Source organism: Podarcis erhardii (assembly GCF_964252035.2).
Source record: "Podarcis erhardii genome assembly, chromosome: 13".
In the NCBI taxonomy this organism is placed as follows: Eukaryota; Metazoa; Chordata; class Lepidosauria; order Squamata; family Lacertidae; genus Podarcis; species Podarcis erhardii.
The window spans coordinates 5,855,522-5,874,951 of record NC_138502.1 but is presented as its reverse complement, the minus strand read 5'-3'; the positions used below and the strand labels follow the sequence as shown (position 1 = coordinate 5,874,951).

Sequence of the window (19,430 nt, the reverse complement as noted above, 5' to 3'; positions counted from 1 at the left end):
ACACAACCTTAATCGGAAAACCCGGACGTATGGCAAGTTGGGCTCTTTTTATTAAAAAATCAGAGTAAAGCCCCAAAATGAAAAAAAGCTCAACAGGAATATAGCAATCCTATATATACAGGCAGCAGTTAGGTGATAATGTATGTGAGCAGCAGCTTCCATCTTGCTTCCTCACATAAAGTTTATTTTATTTATGTCTTAAATATTTTTATATTCCACCATTCCTCTCTTCTGGAACATAGGGTAGCTGACAACCCAGAATCAATAAAGCAACCATGCAAAAGAAGAAACTATTAAATCAGAACACTACAATAAAATACAGTAAAATAACAGTGATAATTATCTGTAGTAACAAACTCCGAAGCCAAAATGTACTCCTCATCAGATGCGAATTCCTATTGAAATGAACCTTTCTTCTTCTTTTTCCAGACATGATTAACTGTGTGAACTGCCCAGATTATCAGTATCCAAGCAACAACCAAGATCATTGCATCCCCAAAACAATCAGCTATCTTTCTTATGAAGAACCTTTAGGGATCAGTTTAACGTCAGTCACTGTTTCTTTTTCCCTGATCACAGCTTTGGCACTAATAACTTTTATTAAGCATAGAGATACCCCCATAGTCAAAGCCAACAATAGGGACCTCACCTATGCTCTCCTCTTATCCCTTCTGCTCTGCTTCCTCTCTTCTTTGCTGTTCCTTGGCCAACCTGGGAAAGTGACCTGCCTTCTCCGACAACCCACTTTTGGCATCATTTTCTCGGTGGCTGTTTCTTGTGTGTTGGCCAAAACCATTACAGTGGTTGTTGCTTTCATGGCTACCAGGCCGGGGTCCAGCATGAGGAAGTGGGTAGGAAAAAGATTGGCCAACTCCATTGTCCTTTTCTGCTCTTGGATTCAAGCAGGCATCTGTGCCATGTGGCTGTCAACCACTCCCTCCTTTCCAGATTTGGACATGCAGTCACTGACTCAAGAGATCATATCAAAATGTAATGAAGGCTCTGTCACCATGTTTTATCTTGTCCTGGGCTACATGGGACTTCTAGCCATCATCAGCTTCACTGTGGCATTCCTGGCTAGGAAACTGCCAGACACTTTTAATGAAGCCAAGTTCATCACCTTCAGCATGTTGATGTTTTGCAGTGTTTGGTTGTCGTTTGTTCCGACCTTCCTGAGCACTAAGGGGAAATATATGGTGGCTGTGGAGATCTTCTCCATCTTGGCCTCCAGTGCTGGTTTGTTGGGTTGTATTTTTTATCCAAAATGTTACATTATTTTGCTGAGGCCTGAGCTGAACAGCAAAGAACAGCTAATGAGGAGACAAAGTTAAGAACTATGCTGCAGTTCCCTTCACAATTTCTTGGGGTAACTCTTCTGGAACACAATGAAGCTTTTTTTCTGAGTAGACATTTGACTGCACTTTAGCTGTCATGTTAGAATCCTAGAAGTGTAGAGTTGGAAGTCCACTCGAAGTCCATTCCTCTGCAATACAGGAATCTCAGCTAAAGCATCCATGACAGATGGCCATCCAACCTCTGCTTAAAAAACCTCCAGTGAAGGAGATTCCACAGCCTCCTGAGGGAGTCATTTCACAGTCAAACTGCTCTTACTGTCAGAAAATTCTTCCTAAGGTTTAATTGTAATCTCCTTTCTTATAACTTGACGCCATTGGCTCAAGTCCTACCCTCCAGAGCAGGTGAAAACAAGCTCGCCCCATTTTATGCCCTTTTAAAATGTGGGGTTTGGGGAGGGTTGGGTTGTTTTTATTTTGATTATGTATTTTGTAGTTTTATGTTTTGATTTTATTCTGTGAACCACTTTGAGACCTCTGGGTATAGGGTGGTATACAAATCCAAGAAATAATAAAATAATCTTCCATATGGCAGCCCTTTATATAAGTGCAGATAGCAATAATATCTCCTCCTAGTCTGTTCTTTTCCAGGCTAAGCATACTCAGCTCCCTCAAACATTCCTCTTAAGGCTTGGTTTCCAGATCATGTTGGTCATTCCACTCCACACACGTTGCAGGCAGCTTCCCAAATTTGTCTGCTCCATTCACATAATGCTTGAGTACATTATCCTGCAAGAGAGTCACACTGCTCACTTATCCCAGAATGAAGACATTAGAGAAATAGAATTATTATTATTATTACCTGTGTAATACCATGCAGGAACCATGAATGTATGAAGCAATTGCTTTCCTGAAATTAAGATAAATTACCACAGAGCCTAGGGCTTGCTGATCAGAAGGTCGGCGGTTCAAATCCCCATGATGGGGTGAGCTCCTGTTGCTCAGTCCCAGCTCCTGCCAACCTAAGAGTTTGAAAGCATGAAGTGCAAGTAGATAATTAGGTACCACTCCAGCAGGAAGGTAAACGGCATTTCCGTGCACTGCTCTGGTTCGCCAGAAGCGGCTTAGTCAGGCTGGCCACATGACCCGGAAGCTATATGCCAGCTTCCTCGACCAGTAAAGTGAGATGAGCGTCGCAACCCCAGAGTCGTCCATGACTGGACCTAACAGTCAGGGGTCCCTTTACCTTTACTTACTACAGCATTTTACAGCAATACATGCAGCTGAACTACACACAGTCTTTCCTATCCTAAGTAAATAAATGTTAAGCTAAGATTACAAGTTTCTGGGTCGTGTCCAATACTAATCCACTCAGAGCAGAGCTGTTGATATTAATAGATATGACTAACTTAGGGTTATTGATTTCAGTGGGTCTACTCTAAGTAGAACTAACTTTAGATGCAAACATTGTTCATCTCTCTGGTAGTGTCTATCTAGTTCTTTAAAAAAAAAACAAAAAAAAACCATAGACTCATGTGTTTTTGTATGGAGGTGTATCACTGTGGCTTCCAGAATAACAAAGAAAAAAAGCATGTTCTGAAGAACAGTGAAGACGGAGGCAGCAGCAGCATCCATGGCTGGAGGAAACCCAGGGTGTTCCCAAGGTTCTTTTGTTAGTTCTTTGTGATATTCTTTGGAATGCTGCTTTAAACCACTGCTAACTGCCACTGCCTGGGGGATACATACCATCTCTTGGGTGCAAAGACTGCATTCAGGTCAGTTTCACAAAGATGGAGCTGATTTCCCTCATCAATCGCTTTTCCCTTTTGGACTGCTACCTCAACTTGGACACTACTCTAGCCCTGGCTCTGTTCATCAGCCTCTTCCAAATGATCCAATGTAGCACCTTTGCATAGTACAAGAGACTTGACCAAGCATAGAGAAGCATCTTGTCCTTTTCAGTCTTACCTGAAGTCACTGAGAATCCTCACTCCCTGGAGGAACAGCTGGGCAGTTGGTTCCCCTCTGAGACTGGCACACCGATGGTGAGTTTCAGTACCCCTTTGTTCATGTCTGGATTTGATTCAGCCCCCCCCCCCCCACCACCACCACCACCACCACATTTGGTTTTCTCAACTTACAACAGCAATATGTACTTACAAATTTATTTAAGAGATTTCCTACCTTTCCTTCAGTGCAAAGATTCCCAGGGCAGGTTACAGCCATATAATCAAATAATAGCAAAATCCAAAATAAAACAATTATATGACAGTACAGATCATCTCACAGATATGGCACACTTCTCATTTGTCAAACACAAGGCTCAGAAAATGAGCATTCATGGGGATGGATTTCCATGCTTTAGGGAAGAAAGCACCAGTGTGGTGCCATGATCATAATGAGAATGCCATTTTAACAGTCTTGAGTCTTGCATTTACACAAACTTCAATATGGAATGAACTTCTAAGTGAGATGGGAGGAGTCAAAAATGACCTGATAGTATTGCATGCTTTGGCCACCAGGAAACAGGAATGCAGGAAGCAGCCTTATACAGATCCAGACTGTTGGTCCATCCAGTTTAGTACTGTCAAAGCAGACCAGTGGCAGCTCTCCAGGGAATCAGACTGGGATTTCCCCCAGTCCTATTTAGAGATACCAGGGATGGAACTTGGAACATGCCTCATTCTGCCTGATGGCATAGTACCCTGTTTAGTAAGGTGGTATTTCCAATTGGTTGTTCTTCCCGTTGAATAACTTCACTGCCTCCTCTCTTCCTAGAAGGATCATGTGGAACACAGAAGCCATCTCCAAGCAGCTGTTGCAAAAGAAGAAGGTAAGCCATTGAGACAGGAACCAGCTCATCCTGGTGATTTGAGAGAGAGAGAGAGAGAGAGAGAGAGAGAGAGAGAGAGAGAGAGAGAGAGAGAGAGCGCATAAAAACTACTGCTGACATTTGATAATTCACATGGTCTTTTCTTAGCATCTATGAAAGTGTACATACACACCCTTGTCATTTGTTGCTTGGGTTTCTTTATTAAGATAACAGCAAGATAATAAAACCCAAATTAAAAATATTAAAAAACAACCTTATTTAAAACTGAAATACACCCGGGGAACTCGTAGAGGATCATCTAACAAAAGTACTTAGAGCTGAGTTAGTAAATGCAATCTAGAAGTTGGCTTTCAATGCCCATTACCCGTGACCATTGGACATGCTTGCTAGGGTTGATGGGCACTGGAGTCCAACAACATTTGGAAGGCCACTGCTGCTCTGAAATAAAATCAGTGCCTCTTGGGTCTCCAAATTGGTATATATGTATTCTAATACTTCTAATAAATATATAAATGTGTCACAAGTGCTGACAGGGAAGTATCAGGCCCCTGCAGGTCAAAAAGAGACAAGTCTTCCCTGCTTGACTCCTTCAGCTTGAGAAATTGCAGGAAACTAAGCTTCGGATCTGCCTTTCCCCTCTACAGCTCTTCCCAACAGATGGGGACTGCAATGTGGCAGTGAGCTCCTCCTCTGCTTCTGCCAGACTCATTGCTCGACAAGATGTAGGACACTCCAAGAGGGGGTGTGAGAGAAGGAGAACCAGCAAGACTGGAATGGTCCTGCTGTGGAATGGTCAGTGTACCCTCCATCCCTTCTCGCCTCCCCTCTTTCTCATTTTGCTTTGAATGTGCTTTATTTCTTTATTTCTAAATTTAAATTTCATCTTCACATTTCACAAATATTTTCAACAGGAACAAAAACAAACCCTTTACAAATCCAATGTACTTTCCCTTTGACTTCCTTCCCCTCCTTTCTAGTTCAATTTATTTTTATTACTGCATATCCAATTCATATCTATTTACTAATTTCCCCTTATGTTCTCCCTAGCTTTCTCTTACTGCACTTGCTTATGTCAGTCCTGAAAATTTTTTGATTTCTTTACAATGTATCTTCAGATGGTCAATAATTCCCCCCAATCCATTTTAAAAAGTCTTTATTCTGGGTTTCTTGTTCTTCTGGTAAGTTTCACCATGTCTGTGTACTCCATTAGTTTTAATTGCCAACCTTCCTTTGTTAGAACTGTTTCTTCCTTCCATTTTTGGGCATAAATTATGGAAGGGCCTTCTTCCTCTGACCCACTCCCTCCCTTGATTACTCCACCCTCCTGCTTCTAGCATCTCCCACCACCAGGACCCAGGGTCTAAGACCTCGTCTTCTCTGTCTTCCCTGGGGAGCTCCTGGGTGGGAGGCTCCTGCCACCAGTGGCGGAACTTCATGCTCTGGCACCGGGGGGTGGAGAGCAGGCAGGAGCAGGGGCAGGGTGGGTGCGTGTTCTGGGGGTGCCCAGCGCAGGCAGGGGGGCAGCTGCAATGGCGCCCTACTGGGATTGTGCTGACAGGGGTGGTGCCCCCCGCACACCTCTTCCTCCACCAGTGCCTGCCACTCCTCCTCATCCAGCCAGTTCCTGACAAAATATAATTGTCTCTATACCAATTGGTTCCATATCATCCTGGAGGTGAAGGAAAGGTCACCAGTGCCTTCATTTGTCTTACAGGTACCAAACACCAGGAGACAGACCCACAAAATGGAGGCAGTCGCCATTCCTCCATACGCAGATTGCTGTGTGACAACGTGACCTGCGCCATATGTGACAGGGCAGCCAAGGAGGCTGAGGAAGTGCTGTGTGTCTATGGATCAAAACCTGGGCTTCCTGCTTTGCAAATGCCATCACTTCCCATTGCCTCTTATGTGGGGAGCTCCAGCCTATCAGCCATTTCTGCTCAAAGAGATGACACAATTTTTCCATGGAGCAGCAGTAAACCTGCCACAAACTGTGGCCATCCAGAATTGGGCCCAGAAACAACACCTTCACCCAGAAAGGAGCAACACATTCCCAAAGGCAAGAGGCAGAAGGAGAAGCCACTCCATTCTGCTCAGCAAGATGTTCCCATCTCCAGGGAGAATGACATAAGTCCCAGCTGTTCTGACAGCCATTCCATGCTTAGTATAAATGAATGTTATGACAGCTCTGAGGACAGCAGTGGGGAAATGAGTGGTCCCTTTTGCTTCTCTTCTAGCACATCATCAGAGCTGTCCTTCAATAGTTGGGAAGATTACAGTCCCCTTTCTGACCTGTCCGAGTTATCAAATCTCAGCAAAAAGAGCCACATGCCTTTGAGGCAAAAGAAAAATGAAGGGTCCTCTCTGAATGAGAGGAAGAACCACCAGGGCATGAGATTCCACCATACAGGAACAAGGCATTTCCCCAGTTCTTTATTTGTGATCTCCCAAGCAAATATCAAGTCTCCTAGGGTTGAATTTGCTACCGAGGACACTCCCTTTGTGGCTAAGGCTGTGAGAAAGACTTTGGAGTGGCATTTGGTTGTGAAAAGTATTCAACACAAATTGGGTCTTCCATCAGTCGTCCTCAGGTCATTCAGGGCCTTTCTGCCTCTTGGCATGGATTTCACTTGCCCATACCGTCCAAAGAGGGAGCTTACTGTGTTGATGAGGCCTCGGCTTCTTCCTTTCATGAGTGGGGCAAAGAGGAGGACACTAGAGAAACACATGAAAAAGATGATTCACATGCAATGTCGGGTGTTGCCAAAGCAAGTCCAAGAGGCCCTCAAGCACATGAAGCTAGATTATCCCCTCACCACAGATATAGCATCATCTGCACACAGGAAAGGAGGCCGAGGAGGAGTCGTCAAGGGTGAGAGGGAAGGGAAACTTCATAGGCATGTTCTACATTTGGAATCCACAGCCAGGGAAACAGCCCTCAAATCTCCCCCTCCTTCCAAAGCAAACCCCCAGACTACAACTGGGAAGAAGTCCTTTGAGGCCAGACATGAGATGCTACCTCGGTCGCAGCACACTGTTGCATTTGTCCAAGCAAGGACAAGTTTTCTTCCTGCTAATGAGGAGCAGTGTTTGGATTCCCATGTGCTTAAAAAGAAGGTGCAGCACCCATGGGACCAGCCCATACTGATACAAGAGATCCCATTCATTGAGCAGGAGACTTGGGAGGATCTGGAATGGCACGTGATAAAAAAGAGGTTGCAGCATGCTTGGGGGTTGCCAAGCCTTGTCCAGAGATCTCTCCATTCTGTTTTCCCAATTGTCCCCCAATCGCAGCAGCACCGGACATTGCAGCACGTGGAGGTGAATGTTCTTCGGGCTGAGCTCTCCTTCTTCAATGATGCCATCATCCAAGAACTAGAGCAGAATCTGCAGAAAAGAATCACGCTTCACCGATGGCACTTACCCCCAAGGGTCCTTGAGTCCCTCAGGCTACTTTCCCCAGAGATGGTGACTGTTGCAGGGAAACAGGATGGAACTAGGATAGGGAGGAGGACAATGCCAAGCCAGCCTTGGGTGTACCCCACACTTCAGTCTGAAGCAACAGAGAATAAGATATTCCACTTGGATGAAAAATGGCTGGACGTTTCCCCAACATTGGCCATGAGTGCAGTGAAGCCCAAACTGCTGCCCACGTTTCCTAGAGCTAGAGAATTTGCTGTTGAGTTCTTAGAAGTGAGGACAGAGTTTCTCTATGCTCAGGTCAGAGAGAATCTGGAACTGCACATTAGAAAAAAGAAGCTACAACATGAATGGGGCTTGCCTAGTCTTATTCAGAAATCCTTGCATGGCTTCAAATCACAGGCTCCCCCAGTGCCCAGTCTCCAAAGGACGAAAGCCCATGTCTACATTCTACTACAGAAACCATCATTCCTTCCCCAAAGCACCTACAGTCAGTTGGATTTCCACATTCAAAGGATGAAGCTACAACGACAATGGAAGTTGCCTAAGAGGGTTTTGGAATCTATCAAGCTTTTCTGCCCTGTGTTTGGGACAGGTTCCTTGGAACCACAAATTGCAGAGTACCAAAATAAAAGCTGTGACTCTCTGGGCAGATTCTCCTCTCCCATCCCAGTAGCCAGAGAAGAGCTGGTAGAGGCAAGACAGGCAACATTTGTGGGTGAGAACATCTTCACACATGGACCCAAGGCTTACAGGGCACAGCAAATGGTCCGCGCACACCAGGATATGGAGGCAGGAGAAGTCCCTGAGGGAGCTTTTTCTGAATCATCAGCTGCCTCTACAGATCACCCTAGCCTCAGGAGAAAGTCCACAGAATCTGATCTCCAACGCATGGGAAGCTTCAAGCTCCCACTTGAAGACTCTCTCCAAAAGTTTGCCCCTCTTTATAGCCAAGTGAAGCCCAGAAGCACATTTCTGCCCTTTCTGGAGGGTGAAGCAGTGGATAAGGGGGAGCTGAACATCAGGCACGAGTTTCCAGAGCACCAACCTAGTCAACAGAGTGAAATCTTGAATAGGAAAGATGCCATAGCCAGGGCAGCAGTGGAAGACCGCTACTTCTACTGCCCTTGCTATTGGATAACATACAAGCACCCAGGGTTGAGTACTGTACACCAAGAAGTAAGCGACAGAAAAACATTTGGGTTGATGCCTGCCTCCCCACAGTCAGCTCAAGTTCTTTCTATGCTGAAGCCCCATAGTTTGGACAAGATGAACCACCACTTGGCCAAGAAGCACAGGGAGATGCAGTTGGGAGATATTCCAAATGTTGCCACCTCATCTTCAACAAGGGAACATTTCACTTTCTTGGGGGAGTTGCCCAGCATGCACTTGGAACCTTTGGCTACAGTGTTCCAGGAAAGATGCTCCCCATCCCAAATCAGCCAAGTGAAGATTAGGGTCCAGGACCTGGAACCCCCAATATTCCAGAATGAAGCAAGGGAGTTGCTTGTGACTAGATCCCCACAGCCGATGTTTGCAGACACTGCACACAAATCCTCTTCAGAGACATCAGTGACCCCTGCTTCAAATATAAGACTTCCTAAATATTCAAATATGAATCTTTTGGAAGCCCATCTCAAGAAAAAAATGATGGAGGCTAAATTCCAATTGACGGAAATATCCCAGGAGCCAGTGTCAACATTTCTCACAAAGGAAGCCTGCGATCTTCTGGAACTTCACATACAGCGCAAAAGACTCCAGCATGAGTGGGGGCTGCCATCTCTTGTGCAGAAATCTTTGCATGCCTTTGTCCCCCTTCCACCTGAGCTACAGAGGAGTAAAAAAGCAGGAGCGTCAACACATGTCACTGTTGAGAAACTGGGATATCAAGAAAAAGCGACTGCCCATGTACCACAATCTGTGTTAGAGGCCATCCCCCCTCAAAAGGCCCTGCATGTTGTAAGTCCAGATGTCAAGAATGGCCTGGAAGCCCATGTGAGGAGCTGGGCCATGGAGCACCAGTGGGGACTTCCCAAACTGATTCAGGATTCTCTGAGGGCAATTGCTCCCACTCAACTTGAGTCCCATTTCAAAGAAGAAAAGCATCATACACAGCTCTCAGAAGATCATCGTAAGTCCTACGAGCAAGATGAAATCCCTACTTTTTCTGAGGGAAGAGATCCTTTGAAGCTGCTCAGACCTGAAGCAGGAGCCAGGGGTCATCCAAAAGCTACTATCCACCAAGGAATGGCAACCACAGGCATAGGTGTGGAACTGACTACAACTGTATCATCTGAGGTGAAGCCACCTTTGCTCACAGAGGAAGCTTGGAATCTTCTGGAATTCCACATTGGAAAGAAGAAAATCCAGCACATGTGGGGTCTTCCCTCCACTGTCCAGAAGTCCTTATGTGCCTTTGCCCTATTTCCCCCTGATCCAGAGAACCATCGGGGAGAAAACATATCAAATATTCACCCCTGGGATTGGGTAGAAGTGAGAACGATAATCAATAATCTTACATTCATCAGCTCGGATATGAAGGAGAGACTAGAGGCTCACATGAGGAATATAACCACAAAGCACAGATGGGAAATACCAAAGCGGGTACAGGAATCACTGAGGGCATTTAAACGGCCCAGATCACTTCCTCAATCTGATCCGTTATCTGGTCAATACATATCTTCCCAGGGGCATACGAATGGTTCCCAGACCGACGATGACAATGAACACTCATCAGAAGAAGCCAAGAGAAGGGTAAAAGGAAAGCAAGAGAGGACAGGAACTGTACCATCAAACTTTAAATTAACTGCTTTCTTAAGCCTTGAGGTGAACCTAAATTTTCTCACAAGGGTCACCCAGGACCTGTTGGAATTCCACATCCAGCATAAGAAGATCCAGCATGCATGGGGCCTACCACCCTCTGTGTTGAGGTCATTGAAGGCCTTTGGCCCATTCCCCATTGAGATACAGAAACAGATGCAACACACAGGAAGGAACATGACAACAGCAACCCAATGCAATGGGATGCAGGTACAAGTAATTATCCCAAGTCTCTCCTTCCTGAGTCCCAACACAAAAGACCTCCTGGAAGCTCACATGAGGAAGAGGGTGGTACAGCACAGGTGGGGCCTTCCAAAGCGGATTCAGCAATCACTGGGAGGACTTCTCTGTCACAGACAACCTTTCGGATCAGGACAGGACAATGTGCGGCCTTACCCGAGCAAATTCTTCCAAGTCCCTACAGCTAATTCCCAGACTGAAGATGACAATGAAGACTTGGTGAAGGAGGAAATGGGCAACAGAAGGACAGCAGGGAAGAGATGGGGTTTTCCTCGTGGGAAGCAGGGAGCAACCACAGCTGTGAACTGTGAAGAAACTACTTTCTTATGGCCTGGGGCAAAGCTTGCCTTCCTCACAGATGAAGTGAAAGATCTTCTGGAATTCCATATACGACAGAAGAAACTCCAGCACACATGGGGCCTACCCTCCTCTGTGCTGAAGTCCACGCATGCCTTTGCCCCATTTCTCCATGGGTCTCAGACGCATGTGCAAAGCTTAGACAAGAAAATGACTAAGGCAAACCAATGGGTTAAGGTAGAAGTGAAAGAGATTGTCTGGGATCTCTTCTTCCCAAGTCCAGACACAAAAGATCGCCTGGAAGCTCATGAGAGGAGGAGGGTGGTTAAGCACAGATGGGGCCTTCCAATGCGGGTTCAGCAATCACTGGGAGTATTTCTAAATCCCAGACATGCTTTAGGATTGGAATTGGAGAATGCACAGTATTTGTCTCCTCACTACAAATCCTCCCAGTTGGCTAGAGATTCCTCTGAAACAGAAGGTGACAATGAAGACATGAAAGAATTCAAAGTCAAGAGAAGGACAACAGGGAAAATGGAGGTCTTCAATCAATTGAAACAGGGAGCAGACTCAACTATGAACATGAATGTAACTGCTGGAGTGAAACTTGGTTTCTTAACCAATGAGACCTGGGAATTTCTCGAATTTCACATCCTGCGCAAAAAACTCCACCATACTTGGGGCCTACCCTCCAATGTGCTGAAGTCCCTGCATGCCTTTGCTCCATTTCACCTTGAGACAGAGAAACACAAGCAAAGCATGACCATGAGATATCCATGGGAGACAGAAGAAGCCCATATTATTTCAAGGAGTCTTACGTTCCTCAGCCAAGACTTACAGGAGAACCTGGATGCCCATGTGAGGCATATGACTACACACCATAGGTGGCACCTTCCAGAACATGTTTCACAATCATTGAGGGCATTTCGGCATCTCAGACCCTTTTCCCATTGTGAGTTGGGTGAAGCAAGGTCTCTAACAACTTTTCATGGCAAATTTCTCCAAGAGCATAATGTTGATTCCCAGACTGAAGATGAAAAAGAAGTCTTGGTGGAGGAGGAAATGGGAAACAGAAGAACAGCAGGAAAGGGATGGGTTGTTCCCCAAGGGAAGGAGGGAGTAACTGTACAATCAAACTTTAAAGTAACTGCTTTCTTAAGCCTTGAGGTGAACCTAAATTTTCTCACAAGGGTCACCCAGGACCTGTTGGAATTCCACATCCAGCATAAGAAGATCCAGCATGCATGGGGCCTACCATCCTCTGTATTGAAGTCATTGAAGGCCTTTGGCCCATTCCCCCTTGAGATACAGAAGCAGATGCAACACAAAAGAAGGAACATGACAACGGCAACCCAATGCAATGGGATGGAGGTACAAGTTATTATCCCAAGTCTCTCCTTCCTGAGTCCCAACACAAAAGAGCTCCTGGAAGCTCACATGAGGAAGAGGGTGGTACAGCACAGGTGGGGCCTTCCAAAGCGGATTCAGCAATCACTGGGAGGACTTCTCCGTCACAGACAACCTTTCGGATCAGGACAGGACAATGTGCGGCCTTACCCGAGCAAATTCTTCCAAGTCCCTACAGCTAATTCCCAGACTGAAGATGACAATGAAGACTTGGTGAAGGAGGAAATGGGCAACAGAAGGACAGCAGGGAAGAGATGGGGTTTTCCTCGTGGGAAGCAGGGAGCAACCACAGCTGTGAACTGTGAAGAAACTACTTTCTTATGGCCTGGGGCAAAGCTTGCCTTCCTCACAGATGAAGTGAAAGATCTTCTGGAATTCCATATACGACAGAAGAAACTCCAGCACACATGGGGCCTACCCTCCTCTGTGCTGAAGTCCACGCATGCCTTTGCCCCATTTCTCCATGGGTCTCAGACGCATGTGCAAAGCTTAGACAAGAAAATGACTAAGGCAAACCAATGGGTTAAGGTAGAAGTGAAAGAGATTGTCTGGGATCTCTTCTTCCCAAGTCCAGACACAAAAGATCGCCTGGAAGCTCATGAGAGGAGGAGGGTGGTTAAGCACAGATGGGGCCTTCCAATGCGGGTTCAGCAATCACTGGGAGTATTTCTAAATCCCAGACATGCTTTAGGATTGGAATTAGAGAATGCACAGTATTTGTCTCCTCACTACAAATCCTCCCAGGTGGCTAGAGATTCCTCTGAAACAGAAGGTGACAATGAAGACATGAAAGAATTCAAAGTCAAGAGAAGGACAACAGGGAAAATGGAGGTCTTCAGTCAATTGAAACAGGGAGCAGACTCAACTATGAACATGAATGTAACTGCTGGAGTGAAACTTGGTTTCTTAACCAATGAGACCTGGGAATTTCTCGAATTTCACATCCTGCGCAAAAAACTCCACCATACTTGGGGCCTACCCTCCAATGTGCTGAAGTCCTTGCATGCCTTTGCTCCATTTCATCTTGAGACAGAGAAACACAAGCAAAGCATGACCATGAGATATCCATGGGAGACAGAAGAAGCCCATATTATTTCAAGGAGTCTCACGTTCCTCAGCCAAGACTTACAGGAGAACCTGGATGCCCATGTGAGGAGGATAACTACACACCATAGGTGGCACCTTCCAGAACATGTTTCACAATCACTGAGGGCATTTCGGAATCCCAGAGCCTTTTCCCAATGTGAGTTGGATGAAGCAAGGTCTCTAACACCTTTTCATGGCAAATTTCTCCAAGAACCTGTAGTTGATTCCCATTCAGAAGATGACAAGGAAGACTTGGTGGAGGAGGAGATGGGAAATAGAAGAACAACAGGGAATGGATGGGGCTTTCCCCAAGGAAAGCAGGGAGCAAACACAACTGTGAACTTTGAAGAAACTTATTTATTATGGCCTGGAGTGAAGCTTGCCTTCCTCACAGATGAAGCGCAAGATCTTCTGGAATTCCATATACGACAGAAGAAACTCCAGCACACATGGGGCCTACCCTCCTCTGTGCTGAAGTCCATGCATGCCTTTGCCCCATTTCTCCATGGGACTCAGACGCATGTGCAAAGCGTAGACAAGAGAATGACTAAGGCACACCAATGGGATAAGGTAGAAGTGAAAGAGATTGTCTGGGATCTCTTCTTCCCAAGTCCAGACACAAAAGATCGCCTGGAAGCTCATGAGAAAAGGAGGGTGGCTAAGCACAGATGGGGCCTTCCAATGCGGGTTCAGCAATCACTGGGAATATTTCTAAATCCCAGACATGCTTTAGGATTGGAATTGGAGAATGCACAGTATTTGTCTCCTCACTACAAATCCTCCCAGGTGGCTAGAGATTACTCTGAAACAGAAGGTGACAATGAAGACATAAAGGACTCCATGGTCAAAAGAAGGACAATAAGGAATATGGAGGTCTTTAACCAATTGAAACAGGGAGCAGACTCATCAATGAACTTAAATGTAACTGCCTTCTTGTGGCCTGGAGTGAAACTTGGTTTCTTAACCAATGAGACCTGGGAATTTCTCGAATTTCACATCGTGCGCAAGAAACTCCACCATGCTTGGGGCCTACCCTCCAATGTGCTGAAGTCCTTGCATGCCTTTGCTCCATTTCATCTTGAGACAGAGAAACAAAAGCAAAGCATGACCATGAGATACCCATGGGAGACAGAAGAAGCCCATATTATTTCAAGGAGTCTCACGTTCCTCAGCCAAGAGTTACAGGAGAACCTGGATGCCCATGTGAGGAGGATGACTACACACCATAGGTGGCACCTTCCAGAACATGTTTCACAATCACTGAGGGCATTTCGGAATCCCAGAGCATTTTCCCAATGTGAGTTGGGTGAAGCAAGGTCTCTAATACCTTTTCATCGCAAATTCTCCCAAGAGCCTGAAGCTGATTCCCATTCAGAAGATGACAAGGAAGACTTGCTAGAAGATGCCAAGGTAAGAAAAAAGGCAATAGAGAAACTGGAGAGGAGGCTCAATTATGTTCAAAAGGCAGCAGCTACACCTGTATTGGCTCAAGCGACTACTTTCTTATTGCCTGAGGTGACTCTTCCTTTCCTCACGGATGAGGCCCAGAACCTCCTGGAATCACACATTCAGCACAAGAAACTCCATCATGCATGGGGCTTACCTTCCTCTGTGTTGAAGTCCCTGCATGCTTTTGCTCCATTTCTCATTGAATCAGAGAAGCACCCGCCATACATGGAAGGAGAGAATATAGCCAACGGAGTTTCATGGGACAGAGGGGAAGTATACATTATTACACCGACTCTCTCATTCCTCAGTCCAGACATAACAGAGTGTCTAGATGCTCATGTTAGGAGTATGACTGCAAAGCATAGATGGGGGCTTCCAAAACATGCTCAAAATATGCTTAGAGCATTTCTACTTCCTGTGCCATCTTCTCAGTTTGGGGAGATCAGGCCTCAAACTCATCACCACAGCTCTACATTTTATCAAGACTCTTCTACCCAACTTCTGGGGGAGAGTGAGGAGGAGAGACCTCTGGCAAGAACCTCATCTATTACCCATTTTATAGACTGTGTGACAGAGTTGCCTTTCCTCACTGATGGTGCTCAAGATGTTCTGGAAGTCCACATCCAGCACAAGAAGATCCAGCATCAGTGGGGCTTGCCAGCCATTATTCAGAAATCGGTGCATGCATTTGCTCCACCCCCCTTGGAGCCACAGGAGAGCCCCCAACCTTCAGTGGGAGTGAGCACTGATGGAAGGAGACAAAAGAACTTTACTGATGAATGGAGAGCTGATGCCAAGGAATGGCCTGGGGCAAAGGAGGTTCCTGCTTCTTACCAGCACTTGCATTTCTTACACTCAAGATCAAAAGAACACCTGGAAAAACACATCAAGAACCTCAACACAGAGCACCAGTGGCACCTCCCTAAACTGGCTCAGAAGTCAACGAGGGCCTTTATCCCAGAAGCTGATGAAATGGAGGAAGAGGAGGAGCCTTTGACTTATTCTGGTGCTCAGTCCCTCCAAGTGCCAAACACTCCTTTTCAAACAGGAGCAGAAAAGGAAGCCGGCTCAGGGTCAGAAGATCAACCCACATACACCTCAGAGCTGTTTTGGAAAATACAGCATAGGGTGGTTTCCTGGCCAGATGCCGAAAAGGATACTGGATCTCTCTATCCTCATACAAAAGTTCAGCATTTCACAGTAATCCAAGGGACAAGCAGCAGCTCGGAGGGTGAAAGAGACGCTCCGCAAGTGAGTACATTGCAGATATTTACACTGAATCTACATCATGCTGCACAGTATCCACAAATTCCTGGCAAGGCAGAGGAGTCTTGTGAGATATCCAACTGCCCCTGCTCATGCCATTCATCAACATCCACAAAAGGCTCAGCTTCATCGTTACAATTAGTTGCAGAGCAAAGGCAAGAGCAGCAAGAAAATTCCCAGGAAAATGGAAAGGAGACAGAGGCAGGGTCCTTTTCTCAGATATCAGATAATAAGGGGCCCCAGGACTCTGATTCTTTCCCAGGAGAAAGTGGAAAAGATCCTTCCATTTCAAAGGAAGCCGAGGTGGATTTTTCTGCTCAGACATCAGCTAATATTGAATGTCAGGACTCTGATTCATCCTCAGGAGACAGAGATAAGAATACTTCCCTCTCAAAGGAAGGCAAGGCTGACTCCTCTTGGATATCACTGAATAGTGAACTCCAGATTCATTCTTCATCCTCAGGAGATAATGAAGATCCTTCCGCCTCACAAGAGGCAGAGGCAGATGCCACTCCACAGATATCACATAATATTGAATCCCAAATCTCTGGTTCATCCTTAGGTGAACGTATGAAGGATGTTTCACTCTCAGAACATGAATTTTCCCAGGCATATTTTGGGCCTTTGAAGGTGGATGACACTCAACAGTACAACACTCTTGTCTCCCAGCAAGCCTTGGATCCCACCACACAGCCATCCCATACCCTTGACTCTCAATGTTCCCATGAGCATGTGGTGGGCCCCGTGCATTATAGCCAGGCAGATCAACAGCACCAGGCGAAATGGGGCAAACAAAGCTGTGACAGTGAGGAAAGGAAGCAAATAACCAACCAAATTATTGAAGATACAGCCACCAGCAGTGACAAAGGGGGCCAAGCACCTGGACAGCTAAAAGGGTGGTCCTCTGAATCCCCTTGCTGTAACATGAAACCTCCCTCACCCACCTCCAAAAGTGAGGACCCTGTGGAGCACCAAGGTATCCAAGTCTCTGAGAATAGGGAGACCTCAAGTGAAGACTCCCAAGATCAAGAACAATCCAACCAGCAGGTGTCGCCTTTATCTCAAAATCAAGATTCTGCAAACACAGAAGTTGAATTCCAAATGCAGCCCACAGATGGTTCCCTGCTACAGACAAGTGATAATATGGGGAGAGAAAGGGAGGAAGGTGGTGCCTACTCATCTTCTGAGTACAGCACAGAATGTGAACTGGAGAGAGTCGGAGACTGGGATGGTGGTGAAGAAATAGGCAGAGAGAGCTCATGTGTGAGAAAGGAGGAAGGAGTCAGTAGTGAAGATGCAGAGGAGATGCCCATGGTAGAGCCCAGAAGCCTGAGATATGCAGATTCTCTGACAGCAGGAGCACCCCAAGTTTCTCCAGAGGATGTTGTGCCTTCCTCAGAGACCTCAGATGAAAGGGCCAGCCTAAGCAAAACAAAGCTATTTGATGTGGCAAGGCAAGCAGTTTCTGAACAATTTGAACACCTCCGTGCACCTCAGTCAGTTGCAGATGAAATGACTGAAGCTCTGGAGCTCTCCAGGCCACTCTCTGTATCTCACAAAAGAGTGGCCTTCTGGGAGGAAAATCATGATTTCGAGCAGACAGAGATCTTGGGGAATGACAGGGAAGGAGAAGGAAATGCTGATGGAGAAGCATCCACAATAGATCCTGAAGGTGGGAAACACCAAGGAGCTGGGAGGAAGGATGAGGAGGAAGAAAGAGGAGAAGCAGAAGAAGTAAGAGATGGAGGAGGTGAAAGAGAAGGAGAAGTAAGAGATGGAGAGGGAGAAGTAAGAGGAGGAGAAGGAGAAGTAAGAGATGGAGAGGGAGAAGTAAGAGAAGGAGAAATAAGAGATGGAGAGGGAGAAGTAAGAGACAGAAATGGTGAAGAAATTTTGGGTGGGAGAAGAAAGGCATCCCATAAAGAAACTATTGGAGAAAAAGAGTTATCAACCAAACATGAGAGCAAACAGGTAGCTAAGACAACAAGAGGGGAAGAGGCCCCCAGGCTAGAACAAGGGATGGACAAGCAGCCGGTGCAAAAAGGTTCCCACCCTCACTCTGAAGGTGGCATATCTTCAAAACACACTATGAAAACAGACGGGAAACTGTCTATACTTGGTAAAATCCTTGAGAAAAAAATGCATCTACGGGATGGGATGAATATCTGGATGCAGAATACTGAAAGGCCGGGGGTCATTTCAGAAGGGAAGTCAAAGAAAGGAGGCACCAGCATTGGCCATGCAACAAGTAGCATGGGAAACCACCCTGGAGAAAGTCAGAGAGAGAGAAAGGATTTGGCCCAGTCCAAATTTAGGAAGAAAAGTGAAAGGAAGATGACTCAAAGCATATTGTACAAGAGGAAGCAGAGTGGGGGTACTGGTGAAACAAGGCTCCTTGAGAAAAAAGAAAGGGGAACAGTCCGATGGGATCATGAATCTAAACCCAGAAAAGGGAGAATAAGTTTCAGGAGCTGGAAGCAGAGCATAATGTCAAGGTTCAGAGCAAGCAGCAGGGATAAAAAATCAAGCAGTGGATCGAGAAGCAGGTCAAGCAGTAGGGAACCAAGATCAAGCAGCCGGACAAGGAGCAGGGCAAGTAGCAGAAATCTAAGATTCAGCAGCTGGTCAAGAAGCAGGGGAAGCAGCAAGGGCCGAAATTCAAGCAGCAGGTCAAGAAGCCGGGGAAGAAGCAAGGACCCAAGTTCAAGCAGCAGAAATCCAAGATTGAGCAGCAGGTCAAGAAACAGGTCAAGCAGCAAGGACCCGAGTTCAAGCAGCAGGTCAAGCAGAAATTTAAAAAGTCCAGAAAGCACTGGGACAAGCAGCAAAGATGGAGCAGCAGTTGAGTGAGTGGCAAGGTGTGTACTAAGGATTGAAAACTGAGCATCAGCAGGGCAACCTGCAAGATCTAGTCCCCTTGACAAAGAGGCCAAGAGAAAATGATAAGCTGCTCTGGTGAAGTGTGTAGGATGCCTTGATGACAAGGATTTATTTTTTTTAAATGCAGCACCATGAATAAAAAATGAGCACAAGGCTCCACCTTTCACTGATGGTTGTCGAGATGCTGAAGGCTCAGCAAACCTATCACTTACCTTTTTTACCGTCTATGAAGCATTCTTAAATTGTTTTGTAATGTAATGCGTTTTTGTCAATAAATCTCTATGTTAGCAGCACTGTGTTGGGGGGTTTGCAGGGCTTAAATATAATAACCACCGGTGGGGTTAACCAGACCCTCTATCTGGCACTTGCAACCCTCACCAGGTCACACACATGGCCCTCATCGGCCCTGCTTCACACACCCCTTAAGTGTTTTCGTCTGG

The 19,430-nt window shown here is 46.1% G+C and overlaps 1 protein-coding gene across 1 annotated transcript; it reads left to right on the top strand.

Annotated features, from left to right (window-relative positions):
* The first annotated feature begins 3,042 nt into the window (after nt 1-3,042).
* Nucleotides 3,043-19,129, top strand: LOC309327608 (uncharacterized protein). The gene is made up of 3 exons (XM_081836932.1): nt 3,043-3,067; nt 4,071-4,125; nt 5,840-19,129. The coding sequence occupies exon 3, from the start codon at nt 6,007-6,009 to the stop codon at nt 18,958-18,960; it is 12,954 nt and encodes a 4,317-aa protein (XP_081693058.1). The 5' UTR covers nt 3,043-3,067; nt 4,071-4,125; nt 5,840-6,006; the 3' UTR covers nt 18,961-19,129.
* The last annotated feature ends 301 nt before the right edge of the window (nt 19,130-19,430 follow it).

Coding starts and splice junctions, on each gene's coding strand:
- LOC309327608 (XM_081836932.1), top strand. CDS start 6,007: ATGCCATCACTTCCCATTGCCTCTTATGTGGGGAGCTCCAGCCTATCA.